The 18,188-nt window shown below is 45.7% G+C and overlaps 1 protein-coding gene across 1 annotated transcript in view; it reads right to left on the reverse strand.

Moving 5' to 3' along the window:
• mrpl33 (mitochondrial ribosomal protein L33) overlaps positions 1-18,188 on the reverse strand; it is a 43,151-nt gene that overhangs the window by 6,380 nt on the left and 18,583 nt on the right. Inside the window, exon 2 of the mRNA XM_085997918.1 lies at positions 14,350-14,368. Within this exon, the coding sequence (XP_085854044.1) occupies positions 14,350-14,368 (19 nt within the window). The remainder of the gene's footprint in view (positions 1-14,349; positions 14,369-18,188) is intronic.

An 18,188-nucleotide genomic window follows, 5' to 3' on the forward strand; every position in this document is an offset into this window, starting at 1 on the left:
TCTCTTATGTGGGACCTTATCGAAAGCCTTTTGAAAGTCCAAATACACCACATCCACTGGTTCTCCCTTATCTATTTTACCAGTTACATCCTCAAAAAATTCCAGTAGATTAGTCAAGCATGATTTACCTTTTGTAAATCCATGTTGACTTTGTCCGATCCGGTCACTGTTTTCCAAGTGCTCTGCTATTACATCTTTTATAAATAATGGACTCTAGCATTTTCCCCACTACCGATGTCAGGCTTACCGGTCTGTAATTCCCCGTTTTCTCTCGACCACCTTTTTTGAACAGTGGGGTAACATTAGCTACCTGCCAATCCATGGGTACTGTTCCAGAGTCAATCGAATTTTGGAAGATGACCAGCAATGCATCTACTATTTCTAGGGCCACTTCCTTAAGTACCCTAGGATGTAGATTATCAGGCCCTGGGGATTTATCAGCCTTCAATCCCGTCAATTTCTCTAACACCATTTCCCTACAAATACTGATTTCTATCAGTTCCTCCCTTTCATTAGACTCTATGTTCCCCGACATCTCTGGGAGGTTATTTGTGTCCTCCTTTGTGAAGACAGAACCAAAGTATGTATTTAATTGGTCTGCCATTTCTTTGTTCCCCATTATAAATTCCCCTGATTCTGACTGCAAGGGACCTACGCTTGACTTCACCAATCTTTTTCTCTTCACATATCTATAAAAGCTTTTACAGTCAGTTTTTATGTTCCCTGCAAGCTTACTCTCACACTCTATTTCCCCCCTCTTAATTAATCCCTTTGTCCTCTTTTGTTGAATCCTAAACTGCTCCCAATCCTCAGGTTTACTGCTTTTTCTGGCCAATTTATATGTCCTCCTTGGATCTTATGCTATCCCTAATTTCCCTTGTTAGCCACGGTTGAGTCACCTTTTTTTGTTTTATTTTTATGCCAAACTGGAATGAACAAATTCTGTAGTTCATCCATGTGATCTTTGAATGTTTGCCATTGCCTATCTACCGTCAGCCCTTTGAGTAACATTCCCCAATCAATCCTACCCAACTCGCGCCTCATACCATCGTAGTTTCCTTTATTTAAATTCAGGACCCTAGTATCTGAGTCAACTATTTCGCTCTCCATCTTAATGAAGAATTCTATCATATTATGATCGCTCCGACCCAAGGGGCCTCGCGCAACAAGATTGCTAATTAATCCTTTCTCATTACATAATACCCAGTGTAAGATGGCCTGATCTCTAGTTGGTTCCTCGACATATTGGTCCAGGAAACCATCCCGTATACACTCCAGGAATTCCTCCTCCACAGTATTGTTACTAATTTGGTTAGCCCAATCTATATGTAGATTAAAGTCACCCATGATAACTGCTGTGCCCTTATTGCACGCTTCTCTAATTTCCCTTTTAATGCCATCCCCGACCTCCGCATTACTGTTTGGAAATCTATATACCACTCCCACTAACGTTTTCTGCCCCTTGGTATTTCTCAGTTCTACCCATACAGATTCCACATCATCAGAGCTAATATCCTTCCTTACAATTGTGTTAATCCCCTCTTTAACCAGCAATGCTACCTCACCTGCTTTTCTTTTTTGCCTATCTTTCCTGAATATTGAATACCACTGGATGTTGAGTTCCCAGCCTTGGCCACCCTGGAGCCATGCTTCCGTAATCCCAATCATATCATCTTCGTTTACCTCTTTTTGCACAGCTAATTCATCCACCTTATTCCGAATGCTCCGCGAATTAAGGCACAAAGCCTTCAGGCTTGTTTTTTTTAACGCTCTTAGATCTTTTAGAATTATTATTTGCTGTGGCCATGTTTGATTTAAACCATTGATTTCTCGGTCTACCACTTTTGTTTTTCTCCTTCCTGTCTTTTGCTTTTATCCTCGTTTCCCTTTCCTCTGTCTCCCCGCTCAGGATCCCAACCCCCTGCCATTTTAGTTTAAACCCTCCCCCAGAGCACTAGCAAACACTCCCCCAGGACATCGGTCCCGGCCCTGCCCAGGTGCAAACCGTCCGTTTTGTACTGGTCCCACCTCCCCCAGACCCGGTTCCAATGTCCCAGGAATTTGAATCCCTCCCCCTTGCACCGTTCCGCTAGCCACGTAGGCTGGAATCAAATCTGCGGCTTTCCAGTTTATATAGCGGCACCATACCTCCCTTAACAAATGAGTTATCGGGAACGGGGAGAGACATGATAAACAATAACCTATCTTTCTGGTTTTGTCAGCGAGCTGAACTTTTCCCATTTGCAGCTCTTGTCGGTAAGATGCGAGACGTTTGGTACACAAGTGCTGAAAATACACCAGAATGTAAATAACCTGCACCTGTCAGGAGTGCATGAGGTGCGACAGTTTGTGTACATTGACTGAAGGTCTGACACAACAAACTCAACGCCCAAGCCGCAACCTTTTCACTAGTCAAGCCCACCATACACAAAAGCCTGGAAATGATGCTGTGCCATGTGGTATAAACGCTTACCATCCCCATTAAAAAACAGCAACGGAATCTGGTAACAGCATTTGTCACACAGTTAATCTCGCGGCCTTCAACAAAAGTAACACTGCAGTGCGTCGAAATGCACAGCTTCTACTAAGCCTCTCTACCATCGACAGGTAGAAGAGTGTGATGGGATGCTCATCACTCACCTGGATGGGTGCAGCTGCAACATTCGAAGGTCAACACCACCCAGGATGGAGCAGTTTGCTTGATCGGTGCCCCTGCTACTGGACTGAATAGCCACCCACTTCATCAGTGGTGCGCTGTGACTGTAGTACCTACTATCTACAGGATGCAGCACACAAAGCTTGCTTTGATGGGACCTCCCAGCCCTGCAGCCTCTACCACGAAGAAGGGCAAGAGCAGCAAAATCATGGGAACACCATCACCTCCATCCTCACTTCAGCATATACTGCCAGCCCTTCACAGTCACTGGATCAAAGTCCTGGAATTCCTGACCCAACACCCACATAGCATCATGAGAGCTCCATCACCACAAAGGATGGCAGCAGTTCAAGGAGAAAGCCCACCATCGCCTTCTCAGGGCAAGGTGGGATGGGCAATAAATGCAGCCTTGCCAACATCACCCACATCCCGAACACAAATTGGAAAAAAAAAACTTACGTACGCAGCAATTATACGCTGAGATCAATAAAATGTTAATTGAAGATTGAGTGCCCTTGAGAATTAGACTTAATGAGTGGGCAACAAACATACAAGATGGCAACTGAAACTCAGGATTGACTACTGAAAATGAAGGCTTTTATAATTAAAAACCTTTCCTAATCTCCAGCACTGACCAGATGGACCAAAATCATTTTTCTGGTCTTGTACCAGCTATGTTCTTGCCTTGACTAAGCAAAAATCATAGAATCGTTACAGCACACTAGGAGGCCATTCGGCCTGTTCTGGCTCTCTGCAAGAGCACTTCAGCTAGTCCCAATCCCCCACCCTTTCCCCGTAGCCCGGCAAATGTTTTCCTTCAGGTACTTATCCAATTCCCTTTTGAAAGCCACGATTGAATCTGCCTCTACCACCCTTTCAGGCAGTGCATTCCAGATCCTAACCATTCGCTGCTTTTCCTCATGTCACCTTTGGATCTTCTGCCAATCACCTTAAATCTGTGTCCTCTGGTTCTCGACCCTACCGCCAATGGGAACAATTTATCTCGATTTACTCTGTCAAGACCCCTCATGATTTTGAACACACCTATCAAATCGCCTCTAAATCTTCTCTGCTCTAAGGGGAACAACCCCAGCTTTTTTTTTAATTCATTGATGGGATGTGGGTGTCGCTGGCTGGCTAGGCCTGCATTTAGTGCCCATCCCTAATTGCCCTTGAGAAGATGGTGGTGAGCCACCTTCTTGAACCGCTGCAGTCCATATGGTGTTAGGGAGTTTCAGGATTTTGGCCCAGCGGCAGTGAAGGAACGGCAATACAGGTCCAAGTCAGGATGGTGTGTGGCTTGGAGGGGAACTTGTAGGTGGTGATGTTCCTATGCGTCTGCTGCCCTTGTCCTTCTAAATGGTAGAGGTCGCGGGTTTGGAAGGTGCTGTTGAAGGAGCTTTGGCGAGTTGCTGCAGTGCATCTTGTAGATGGTACACACTGCAGCCACAGTGCGCCGGTGGTGGAGAGAGTGAATGTTTAAGGTGGTGAATGGAGTGCCAATCAAGCGGGCTGCTTTATCCTGAATGGTGTCGAGCTCCTTGAGTGTTGTTGGAGCTGCACTCATCCAGGCAAGTGGAGAGTATTCCATCACACTCCTGACTTGTGCCTTGTAGATGGTAGAAAGGCTTTGGGGAGTCAGGAGGTGAGACACTCGCCGCAGAATTCACAGCCTGTGGCCTGCTCTTGTAGCCACAGTATTTATATGGCTGGTCCAGTTCAGTTTCTGATCAATGGTAACCCCCAGGATGTTGATAGTGGGGGGATTCAGCGATGGTAATGCCATTGAATGTCAAGGGGAGATGGTTAGAGTCTCGCTTGTTGGAGATGGTCATTGCCAGGCACTTCTGTGGTGCGAATGTTACTTGCCACTTGTCAGCCCAAGTCTGAATGTTGTCCAGGTCTTGCTGCATATGGACACGGACTGAGTCAGTATCTGACGAGTCTCGAATGGTGCTGAATTCTCGAATTCTCCAGTCTATCCACGTAACTGAAGTCCCTCATTCCTGGAACCATTCTTGTAAATCTTTTCTGCACCCCCTCTAAAGCCTTCACAACCTTCCTAAAGTGCGGTGCCCAGAATTGGACACAATACTCCAGTTGAGGCCGAACCAGTGTTTTATAAAGGTTCATCACAGCTTCCTTGCTTTTGTCATCTATGCCTCTATTTATAAAGTCCAGGATCCCATATGCTTTTTGAACTGCTTTATCAACCTATCCTGCCACCTTCCATGATTTGTGCACATATACCCCCAGGTCTCTCTGTTCATGATTCCCCTTTAATTTATACTGCATCTCCTTGTTCTTCCTACCAAAATGCATCACTTCGCACTGTTCTGTGTTAAACTTTATCTGCCACATGTCCGCCCATTTCACCAGCCTGTCTATGTCCTCTTGAAGCCTATCACTATCCTCCTCACTGTTCACTACACTTCCAATTTTTGTCTCATCTGCAAATTTTGAAATAGTGCCCTGTACACCCAAGTCCAAGTCATTAATATATATCAAGAAAAGCAGTGGTCCTAGTACCGACCCCTGGGGAACACCACTGTATACCTTCCTCCAGTCCGAAAAACAACCATTCACCACTACTCCCTGTTTCCCGTCACTTAGCCAGCTTTGTATCCATGCTGCCACTGTCCCTTTTATTCCATGGGCTTCAACTTTGCTGGCAAGCCTATTATGTGGCACTTTTTCAAACGCCTTCTTGACCACACTTCTACTTGTCAACGTCAATGTCTCCAATGAACACAAGAGTTAAACTGTTAGTTTAGAGTGACAACTCGGCTTAGCAAACAGACACAATAGGCCCAGTTACACCATTAAACCACTGCAATGAAGTCATTTCTAGACAATGCGTACAGGGCTTAAGAGAATAGGAGCCTGTGAGTAAAATACTTCCACATTTCAGTTCTTGACTCTCAATAGCAGACACTGATGGGTTTGTTCCCACTAAGTGGCGCCATTTGTGCGATGCAGGGAGGTTGGAAAAAATACAGAACTCTCATCATTTGCATAGCTTTGGTCTCAAATTATATTCAAGAGGAGACAAACCAGAAAGCTCGTCTTCAGAGAGTGTTCTAAAAACTACCTGCTCCTGTGAAATGTTAAATACAGCCCACTTCACTTCATTCAAATTGTTAATTTGGAATTTTGAAGAGAAAAAAAACACCTCCTGTGCGGTTTAATTTAAATGGCTTAATTCAAACTACTAACAATTCACATTTTTTTCCAGAGCAAAAGAAAGTTGACTTTGAAGTAACAGGTGTGTGGAAACAGATAGTTCTTGCATTGCTTTTTTGTCAATGAAAAGGGTTCTCAAACGTCCCTGTATAAAAGAGGTGGAATTGGTGAAGATAACCTACACCCAATTTTCTTCTTCACCACCCGCAACAACAAAAAAAGCAGCCAGGATAGAATCGATTTCCAACACAGAATCTGATTTCCGCCATATTTTAATCAGTGATTAAACCAGCGAGAACTGGTAGTTTTACTGGTTCAACGCTGTACACTAAATCTCACAGTTAAAACAGATAAAGAACAAATGAAAATATTGTTGGTAGGGGTGAGCTGATCTATCCCATCAAGGATTTAACTCCTTAGAGGAATCGTTCAGTCCATCTTGGACATCTTGACAGATTCTAGTCATCCGACGGACAGAAGTACAGCTTTAGATACTCAACACACGAGAATACTGGCTAGGAAGGGCCAGTGCGGGAGTCGAGGAACCAGAAAAGCTGGAATTGGTTGAAAAGGCACAGTAATTTGTCAGTTTAAGCTCCCTGGTGGCGCATTGTAGGAGGATCGGAGATCGCATCAGTGACTTCATCTATAAAGCAGCAGTTCTAGAAGCGAGATAAACCCCGACAACGAAGAAGAACAAAAGATAAAATAGCCACTCACACGTTTACTAGCAGTAGTTACACAGCAACACTGACAGCCGTCTAGGAACAAGCAAATTGCTCCCCCACCACCAAAGGAATGGTACATGACCAGTTTTTTCTTTAAAAGGAAGTGACTCAAAAAAGTAATTTTTAAAAAACGGTGTGCCACTGATAAAAGGACATCAATAAAGCGAAGCACAGGATTGGAGGAGAGGGGCAAACAGTACACAGTGAGTAATGTAAACAGTTACTGTTGAAATGGAAGCAATAGGTATCCAGAGAGAGGATTACAACGATCCGGCCCGGACGTACACAATGTGAACTACTGCCAACAGGGAAAGACAACAGAAAAGACCAAACTGGCCAAACCAGAATTGTTTTATGCAGAGAAAGGCAACAGGTCTCCTTGTGTTCCTGTCCAGCCCTGGTCTGTCTCCGGGTGTCTTTTGAAAAAAGGGCAACAAAAAAAAAGGTATGTTCCTGGTCAGACGAAAGGTTTGTTTGAGGCTAGGTTCGTGTAGACTCTTCAGTAAAGCACCAAGGTCAACATAAGGTCAACACATCCCAAGAGTGATGTGATTCAGAAGCCCGATCCTTCAATTAATGGGTGTTGTGAGAAGGGTTCTTGCATCCAACCTTTCAATTAGATTGACCTAGTGACACGAATGGTCAAAATCACACTTAAGCAAATACAAACTAACACTGCGATGCTATTAAGCTACATTTTACATTGGTGCTGTTTAAATTTGGATTCTCAGAGACAGGTGTCCATGTGCCGATTTGCTACATTTATGCTGCTACACCCAGCTCCATTACCCTGGCCCAGTTTTTTGTGGGTCTGTGATTCCGCTGCCAGGAGATGGGAACCAGACTTAAGTGCCAGCTCACCGACACCGGTTTCCGAATTAAAACAGCGGCAATATAAAAACTGCTTCAAAATCACTACCTCAAACAGCTCCCAACACCATCACTAACAAACCTCGAACCACCAGTACTTCACCCATGTGTCACATAGACACTTCCCAAATTTGGAAGGGCAGAATCTATAAGGTGTTTTCATAGTTCAAGTGGATGTAGTATGAAAATCTTACACACCCAGCATTAATCCTTACTAAAATTCTATTGACAACATTTTTGCTAGTATATACACAACTAGAATACAACTTCCCTACATGAAGGAGTCAAAAGTGACTGGAGGACAATTAAATCCCTGCCTCCACATCATCTATTATACACCCGCTGAAACCCTACCAGGTCTCTGAAACATTCCTCTGCTGGTACTGAAGAAGGACAAAATGACACATCTGGAGTTTTGGAAGGCACAAGACATCAACACCTCTACAAAGCAGAGCTTTACACCAAGAGTGCCCTAGGCAAAATCCTTCATCCAGCATACCACCTTCTCATTGGTCATTAGAAGCTTATTGTTTCCATGATGACACAAAGCTTCAGGTCTAGCCCAAGATGTACATGAGGGGCCTCTAAACAGATGTTCTATTTTATTTCTAAGTGATGGAAAAACCACAGTGCAACTAAAGTCAATGGTTAGGAAGTTTTCATACAGATGTTTTGGAACTCCTCTTTGTAAGAAATACATCAATGACAGTGACAGCACGGAAGTTCACTACGTAAATTGGGTCAAATGCATTGTGCGGTTCAACTTTTAACGCATCACCCCTCAGACACACATTAAATAAACAAAACCACCGTTGTCATGGTCACAAAGATGTCACATGATTTCAGGAACATAGCCGTGGAACAAGAAAACATTTTCATGAAATGGTGATGTCGAGAGCCGGGGTATCAGCAGTGTGTCACTGTAGAAAGAGGAAACAAAGTGAATCTCCCACCCCAGTGCATTAAGGGAGAGAGCAGATCTCCCACCCCAGTGCATTGAGAGCAGATCTCCCACCCCAGTGCATTGAGAGAGAGAGCAGATCTCCCACCCCAGTGCATTGAGAGAGAGCAGATCTCCCACCCCAGTGCATTGAGAGCAGATCTCCCACCCCAGTGCATTGAGAGCAGATCTCCCACCCCAGTGCATTGAGAGCAGATCTCCCACCCCAGTGCATTGAGAGCAGATCTCCCACCCCAGTGCATTGAGAGCAGATCTCCCACCCCAGTGCATTGAGAGCAGATCTCCCACCCCAGTGCACTGAGAGCAGATCTCCCACCCCAGTGCACTGAGAGAGCAGATCTCCCACTCCAGTGCATTGAGAGCAGATCTCCCACCCCAGTGCATTAAGCGAGAGCAGATCTCCCACCCCAGTGCATTGAGAGCAGATCTCCCACCCCAGTGCACTGAGAGCAGATCTCCCACCCCAGTGCATTGAGAGAGAGCAGATCTCCCACCCCAGTGCATTGAGAGCAGATCTCCCACCCCAGTGCATTAAGCGAGAGCAGATCTCCCACCCCAGTGCATTGAGAGAGCAGATCTCCCACCCCAGTGCATTGAGAGATCTCCCACCCCAGTGCATTAAGGAGCAGGTACCAAAGTGGAGAATAATTATTGAGTACAGCATCACAAGGCTGCTCTTGCACACCTTCTAGCAGTTGATTCAATGACACAGGCCAGAATACCTTGCAGGAATGTTCCCGCTTATTTTGTTTTGTGTGCGTGATCCCTTTAAGTGGCTGCGCGGCGTGGCTTCTCCCATAGAAAAGCCGGTGAGCAGCCTGCGCGGGACAGCAAGACCACTGTGCAGCCACTCGGCTTAGCTCAAACATTTCCTGGAAGCCCAAGGAGACCAGCGGATTGGGGATAAAATGGTAGGTCGTCTTTTTCTTCATTATCTCCCCTCACTTCCCTTCTGGGGTATGGTTCCATTGGTGCTGGCTGCGTTCTAGTACTTCGCCAATGGGACCATTCCATCAGTCTCGACAGCAAGGGTTGTTAGTCCCAGTCGACTGCAGGGTGCATCAGAGCCCAGCCCAAACCGGTCATTGTCCGGTCTCCACACACATGCATCCTCCATAAGGGGTCACTGGATAATGAGCAACAGCAGCAACCCAGGCTTTCCCCTCCCCTTGCACAGGTGGGCCACTCCAGCTATCTCAGTGCAGACCGGGAGGTCAATCCAGGGAGCTTCCCGTATGACTCTCTACCATGTCAGCTGGTGCATTTACAAATCAAGTCATCAGGGGTTTATTTTTTCCAAAGAGCAATTACAAAAAAAGACGAACTGGAAGAAAAGGAAAGGTAGGTGCATGCGCCTAATTCCAACATTACTCACATTGTTGCTGTGTTTATCAGAACATAGGAACTGCTAGACAAAGAAAAAACCAAAGTCCATCTTTAGTCACCTGGTGCAACGAAAATGGAATTCTTGACTAATCATTGCAATCAATCTCTTATCCATTAGTCTACAACAGACCCAGACATGTGGCAAGGAAAACCCCAGTGGTGGAGAGCTTTAGGAACCATAGGTCCAAAGTCACCTGTTCCTCCCAAGCGTGCTACACTTACCACGTCATGTCTCAAATTACTCATATACTGTATCCCAAAATATTATTTGCTGATAGATTTCTATCTAGTTTACATTTGAAAGAATCAATACTAACTGAATCCACCATCTCCTTAGGGAGCATGTTCCATAGACTGACCACTTGCTCACTGAAATATGGTTTCCGCAGATGAGTTTTGGCTGATTCCCCCTTCAAGCGCAGGCCATGTCCTCTGGTTCTACTGTTCTGGGCAAGGTGAAATAGCTTGTCATGCTCTACATTATCTAGTCCCTTCAGAATCCTAAAAACAGCAATCATCAGTTCTCAACCTTCTCTTTTCCACTGAGAACATGCCCAATTTTTATAATAGTTTCTCATAATGTGTAACGAAGCTGGATTAATTAATGATCTCGAAGTGAAGGATCCTCTTGGGAAGAGTGATCATAGCATGGTAGAATTTCAAATTCAGTTTGAGGGCGAGAAAGCTAGGTCTCAAACTAGTGTCCTGAACTTAAACAAAGGTCATTACAAAGGTATGAAGGCAGACTTGGTTAAAGTGGACTGGGAAAATATATTACAGGGTAAGACTAGAAAAGCAGTGGCAAACATTTAAGGTGATATTTCATAACTCTCTGCAAAGATATATTCCAGTGAGAAAGAAAGACTCAAGAGAAGGATGAACCATCCGTGGCTAACTAAGGAAGTAAAGGATGGTATCAAATTGAAAACAAAAGCATACAATGTTGTGAAGAATAGAGGAAGGCCAGAGGATTGGGGAATTTTTAAAAACCAGCAAAGGACGACTAAAAAAAATGATAAAGAGAGAGACGATAGCTTATGAGAGTAAGCTAGCAAGAAATATAAAAACAGTCAGAGCTTCTACAGGTATATAAAAAGAGAGTAGCTAAAGTAAACATTGGTCCCTTTAGAGGATGAGTCTGGGGAATTAATAATGGGAAACGGCAGAGACTTTGAATAAATATTTTGTATCGGTCTTCATGGTAGAAGACACTAAAAAAGCATCCCAATAATGAATAATCAAGGGGCTATTGGGGTGGCGGGGGGGGGGGGGGGGGGAAGAACATTAAAAAAAAAATCACTATCACTAGAAAGAAAGGCAAACCAATGGGACTAAAGGTGGACCTGATGGCCTGCATCCTAGGGTCTTAAAAGAGATGGCTGCAGAGATAGTGGATGCATTGGTTGTAATCTACCAAAATTCACTGGATTCTGGAGAGGTCCCAGCGGACTGGAAAACCGCAAATGTAACGCCCCTATTTAAGAAAGGAGGGAAACAGAAAGCAGGAAACTATAGGCCAGTTAACCTAACATCTGTAATTGGGAAAATGCTGGAGTCCATCATTAAGGAAGTGGTAGCAGGACATTTAGAAAATCATAATATAGTCAAGCAGAGTCAGCATGGTTTTATGAAAGGGAAATCATATGTGACAAATTTGCTGGAGTTCTTTGAGGATGTAACGAGCAGGGTGGATAAAGGGGAACCAGTAGATGTCGTGTATTTGGATTTCCGAAAGGCATTCGATAAGGTGCCATATAAAAGGTTACTACACAAAATAAGAGCTCACGGGGTTGAGGGTAATATATTAGCATGGATAACGGATTGGCTAACTAACAGAAAACAGAGAGTCAAAATAAATGGATCATTTTCAGGTTGACAAACTGTAACTAGTGGGGTGCCACAGGGATCAGTGCTGGGGCCTCAACTATTTACAATCTATATTAATGACTTGGATGAAGGGACAGAGTAATGTAGCCAAATTTGCTGATGATACAAAGATAGGTGGGAAAGAAAATTGTGTGGAGGACACAAAGAATCTCCAAAGGGATATAGATAGGATAAGTGAGTGGGCAAAAATCTGGCAGATGGAGTTTAATGTGGGAAAATGCAAGGTTATCCACTTTGGTAGGAAAAATAAAAAAGCAAATTATTATTTAAATGGGGAGAGATTACACAATGCTGAGGTACAGAGGGATCTGGGGGTCCTTGTACATGAATCACAAAAAGTTAGCAAGCAGGTACAGCAAGTAATTAGGAAGGCAAATGAAGTGTTGGCCTTTATTACAAAGGGAATAGAGTATAAAAGTAGGGAAGCCCTGTTACAACTGTACAGGGCACTGGTGAGACTACACCTGGAGTACTGCGTACGGTTTTGGTCTCCTTATTTAAGGAAGGATATACTTGCATTAGAGGCAGTTCAGAGAAGGTTCACGAGGTTGATTCCAGAGATGAAGGGGTTGTCTTATGAACAAAGGTTGAGCAGGTTGGGCCTATACTCATTGGAGTTTAGAAGAATGAGAGGGGATCTTATTGAAACATAAGATTCTGAAGGGGCTTGACAGGGTAGATGCAGAGAGGATGTTTCCCCTCGTGGGGGAATCTAGAACTAGAGGGCATAATTTCAGAATAAGGGGGCATACTTTTAAATCGGAAATGAGGAATTTCTTCTCTGAGGGTTGTGAATCTTTGGAATTCTCTTCCCCAGAGAGCGGTGGAGGCTGGGTCATTGAATATATTTAAGGTGGAAATAAATAGATTTTTGAAAGGTAAGGGAGTCAAGGGTTATGGGGAGCGGGCAGGGAAGGGGAGTTGAGGCCAAGATCAGATCAGCCATAATCTTATTGAATGGTGGAGCAGGCTCGAGGGGCCAAATGATCTACTCCTGCGTCTTAGGTTCTTATAATCCAATCCCTCCATCCACTCAATCATTCTGGTTGCTCTCTTCTGTACCTTCTCAACAGCTGCAATATCTTTATTGTACTGTGGTGATCAGAACGGTACATAGTATTCGAAGTGCAGTCGCAAATGATTTATAAAGTAGCAGGATTACCTCGCTATTCTGGCTCAATACTGACCTTTTAATGCATCCCAATATCTGATTGGCTTTACTCACCGACAATAAATAGAAGCTATTGCAACAATGCTCAATCAGGACCCTCAGATCTCTCATTTTCCATGCACATTATTTTCTTCCCATTTAGGTTATAGTCCCTGCCTGGATTTTTTGGCTCCATGTGAAGCACTTTGCATTTCTCTACACTGAATTTCATCTGCCACCTGTCTGCCCAATTCCCATGAATATTCAAATCCTCCTGTAGCTCATCCTGTTCAGCTTTGGCGTCTGCCATATTCATTAGCTTTGTAACATCTGTAAATTTAGTCGTTATGCTTCTGACTCCTAAATTGTGGCGACTAATGTGCAGAAAAAAAGTACTTCAGAATATCAGACAATACAAGGCACAGAGTCTCTTCCCATATCCCACAACACTGCAGGAGTTGGAGTCCAAATCACTTATGAAGATATTAAACAGAAAGAGAGGTCCCAAACCTGTGGGACTGCGCTGGTAATATTCTCCCAGGCTGATGACAATCCCTGTACCATCTGGGTTCCATCGGTCATCCAATTACGTATCCATTGTAAAATATTTCCACTTACTTTATTTTCAGTACCACTCAGTACCCTCACTCAGAGGGTTGCGAATGTTTGGAATTCTCTACCCCAAAGGGCTGTGGATGCTGAGTTGTTGAGTATATTCAAGGCTGAGATAGACAGACGTTTGGACTCTAGGGGAATCAAGGAATATGGGGATCGGGCAGGTAAGTGGAAGGTCGAAGATCAGCCAGGATCTTATTGAATGGCGGAGCAGGCTCGAGAGGCCATATGGCCTACTGTTGCTCCTAATTCTTATGTTCTTATAACAACCTTTACAGAGGAACTGTATCAAAGGCCTTATTGAAATCCAAGTACACCACATCCACTGCCTTACCCCCATCAAGCTCCTTTGCACACCCTAAAAGAAAACCAGGGAGTTAGACTGGCACACCCTCCCTTTATGAGCCCATATTGGCTATCTTTTATGATTTTATTTCTATCCAAATGCTCTACGATCTCATCTTTAATAAAGGTTTCGATAACGTTACTCACAATGGATGTCTAACTCACTGGTCTGTAGTTTCCTGGGTGACTTTTGCTATCCTTTTAAAAATAGGAGCAACATCTGCATTCTTCTCCAGTCCCCGGGCACCTCTCCAGTGTTCAGTGATTTCTGCAAGATTCGTGCCCGAGTTCCTGCAATTTCCTCAATTATTTCCTTAAGGTACTTGGATGCATCTTATCCGAACCTGGGATTTATTCACCTTAAGTTGGCACATCTGTTCGGCAACCAGGCTGGTAGTAATGGAAATAGTATCAGAACTTACCTCTACAACACCCTCTAGTTCCCTTTCCAGTTCCCAAATAAGTTACCTGTCTCCTCCTTGGTTAAAACAGAGGCACAAAACTTTTTAGCACCTTTGCAGTCTGTGTAGCATACTGCTAGTAATAAATAAGAAAAGTATTAACTTACTTTGACTTGCTCTTGGCAACTGCGGTCATCCAACAGGTTCAATAAAAAAAAAGGGAAAAAAAGGACATTAGCTCAATTATATACTCCGCTTCATAGCACCACATTATAATTTCAATAAACCAATCTATCTATCTATATATATATAAAGCGGCTCTTCTGTCTGTCTGTCTGTCTGTCTGTCCGCCTGGTCTCTATACGTTTGGAAGTTACAGAGCGTACCGACGCGCGCGTCGTCTCAAAAGAAAGCTTGCGATTCCGGACCGGTCATCGGCGTATTTACGTTTCGGCCGGACAAAAATCCCGCCCGCGGTATCCCAAAAACGTTCAGCGTTCCGCTCATTAGCATCTCATTAGCGACCGTGTGACGTCGAGGTCTTCCTACAGTTGAGTGTCGAGTGACTCGACGATTGACCAATCCTACGCTTCGGTGACCTGACCGGTCGACCAATCGGTGCGTGTGTGGGCGGGCCTTATCCTTCTGAACCGAGGTGAGTGGCCGCCATCTTGATTTTCCACGATTTTTTCCCCCCACACTTTCTGTGTGTTAGGGAACTAAGGTAAATATTTCAATTATGTGTTAAGCAATTAATTAACAATTTATTTGAGTTTTATATTGTGTTTAGCAACCCCCCCCTCCCTCCTCCTCACCCTCACGCAGGGGGGACTCGGGGCCTGAAGCTGAAAAAATTTCTCTCTCTCTCTTTCTTCCCTCTCTCTCTCTCCTTCTCCTCTTCCCTCTCTCTCCTTCTCCTCTTCCCTCTCTCCTCTTCCCTCTCTCTCCTTCTCCTCTTCCCTCTCTGTCTCTCTCTACTTCCCCCTCTCAGGTGTCGCGGACGGAGCGCGGGCGCGCTGCCCGAAGTTTCCCGCTCGCTAACGGCCTTGCCGGCTCCCGCGGGCCGCTCGCACTGACCGCGCATGCGCCGCCCGCACTCACCGCGCATGCGCTGCCCGCCCGCCCGCAGCGGCCGTCCATCAGCCGCGCGATATGCGGGGGACCTCAGCAACGGCACCGGACCTCAGGCGCTAGGCAGGGGGAGGGGCCGGAGAGAGGGACAGAGGGGAGTGGGGGAGCGGAGGAGGGGGGGAGCGAGGGAGGGGGAGGGAAGGGAAGGGAGGGAGGGAAGGGGAGGGAGAGAGGGGAGGGATAGGACAGGGAGAGGACATGACAGGGAGAGGGGGGACACACAGGGGCAGGGAGACCAAACGCCCCAAAATTGCCCTCGCAACGCGGGGCTCCCCAGCTAGTATATATATAAAACAGTATGTCTCTCTGTCTGTCTTTCTGTCCGGCTATACAATCAAAAGTTATAGAGCGTACCTACACATATGTTATATATCAAAAGAAAGCTTATTAGGGGACTCTTGTAGGCATATTTACTTTTTCGTCACACAAAAATTGTTTGCACAGTGTACAAAAAACGTTCAAAAATACTCAAAAATCCACTCATTAGCGCTTGACCAATCCTACCTCTCATTAGCGTTGAGTGACGTGCTGCTTGACCAATCCTACAGTTCACTCACCTGATGGTTGACCAATCGGTGCGTCACAGGCGCGACCTAATGCTCCAGTCTCCCTAAACTTCGCCGCCATTTTTTTCATCCCCACAGGGACACCACCAGCCAAACAAACCCCCACATTCCGACTCCGGCAGGTGAGTTTCCACGCAGCGGGCGGGTCATCGGCAGCGGCCGACCGTCAACCGCACCACCCGCGGGAGAGCTCCATCCCCACAGCAACCCTCACATTGCGGCTCCCGATCCCGCTCCTGCCCCGCCGCACTGGCAGGTAAGTTGGGCTCACTCGGGCCTTGCCTCACAACCGCTCGGCCCGACACACACAGCGGTCGGGGGAGCGGCAGCGGCCGCCCGTCAACCGCGCGATCCGTGAGGGAGCTCAGCTCGGGTCCATCTCCGCCCGACAGCGCCTCAAGCGCTAGGCCCCGCACGGCCGCTCTCAGAAGGGGAGGGGGAGGTAGGGGGAGGGGGGGGGGGGGAGGAGGTGAGGGGGGGGGAGGAGGTGAGGGGGGGAGGGGGAGGTGAGGGGGGGAGGGGGAGGGGGAGGTGAGGGGGAGGTGAGGGGGGAGGGGGAGGTGAGGGGGGAGGGAGGGGGAGGTGAGGAGGGGGAGGCAGGGAGAGAGAGCGGGGACACACAGGGGCATGGAGACCGTGCGCCCCAAAATTGCCCTGGCAACGCCGGGCTCCCCTGCTAGTAATATAATAAAATAGCACCACTTATGAGATTAGCCAATCCTGTCCCACCCCACATACCTACTGCCTAGGAAAATTCAATGTATTATATATTTTTTAAAGCATCTATGGTTAATTGACACAATTCCCCAGTGTACTTTTCACTCTAGTAACGTTAATGACATTGTGGACGTTTCCTTTGTAATTGATAGCAAAATACTGCAGATGCTGGAAATCCAAAATAACAACAGAAAATGCTGGAAAAACTCAGCAGGCCAGGCAACATCCGTGGAGAGAAATTAGAGTCAACGTTTCGGGTCTAACCCTTTTTCAAAACTGGAAAGGAAATGAAATAGATCGAAGGTAGGGCTGGGAGAGAACAAAAGAAGTGAAGAGACATTAAGAGGTATTCAAAACGAGACGAGATGGTGATAGGACTAGTGGAGACAAAAGACGGCTCTAGATTAGGTGTGAAATGTTCTGGCAGAATGGGAGACAGCTGCCACGTGGGAGAGAATGTGGTCTCCTCTACATTGGGGAGACCAAACGCAGATTGGGTGACCGCTTTGCGGAACACCTCCGTTCAGTCCGTAAGGGGGACCCCGAGCTTCCGGTCGCCTGTCATTTTAATTCACCGCTCCATTCCCACTCAGACCTGACTGTACTTGGGCTCTTGCATTGTTCCATGGAGGCTCAACGTAAACTCGAGGAACAGCACCTCATCTTCCGATTAGGCACTTTACAGTTCAACAATTTCAGATCATAACCTCGGCCCCCATTACATTTTTACATATATTTTATCCACATCTTTGTTTTGGCCCTTTCCCCCCCTTTTTTTCTCTCCCACATGGCAGCTGTCTCTCATTCTGCCAGCGCATTTCACACCTAATCTAGAGCCGTCTTTTGTCTCCACTAGTCCTATCACCATCTCGTCTGGTTTTGAATACCTCTTAATGTCTCTTCACTTCTCTTGTTCTCTCCCAGCCCTGCCTTTCGATCTATTTCATTTCCTTTCCAGTTTTGAAAAAGGGTTTGACCCGAAACGTCGACTCTATTTTCTCTCCACGGATGTTGCCTGGCCTGCTGAGTTTTTCCAGCATTTTCTGTTGTTATTTCCTTTGTAATCAATCTGTTTCAATAGCCTTTTGGCTTGAAAGACACACTCTGAATAAACCAGTATCAAAGTAGAGGGCTTGTGCCACTGTTTGAAGTCCTGGACTGACAGAAAACACTGGTTTGAAGTTGAATGGGTGAACCCACAACCTGATTTAACATTGTACCGATCGACTGTTGCCACGAGATACCACTAGTGCATTTAATATAGCATATTAGCATCACCTAGTGATAGGAATAGAGTCCTGCAGCAGGAGTGTCCTTAATGGACCAGAGCATTTAATATCAGGTCCAGAAAAGGTGGTCATGACTCAACATGAACACTGGACCGAGAGCGGTGTGTGTAGGACCACAGTAAAGTAGAATATACTTCCCCATGCTGGTTAACCTTGAAAGATAAAAGATAACAAATGACTAAACTTAGTAACCACTTAAACATTTACCAATATGGCTCAATTGGTACCACACTTGCCTTGGAATCAGAAGACGATGGTTTCTAGCCCCATTCCAGGACTTGTGCTACAGAATTAAATCTAGGC

This window comes from Somniosus microcephalus, chromosome 9, assembly GCF_052327205.1.
Source record: "Somniosus microcephalus isolate GS21.2 chromosome 9, FLI_Smic_1.0, whole genome shotgun sequence".
In the NCBI taxonomy this organism is placed as follows: Eukaryota; Metazoa; Chordata; class Chondrichthyes; order Squaliformes; family Somniosidae; genus Somniosus; species Somniosus microcephalus.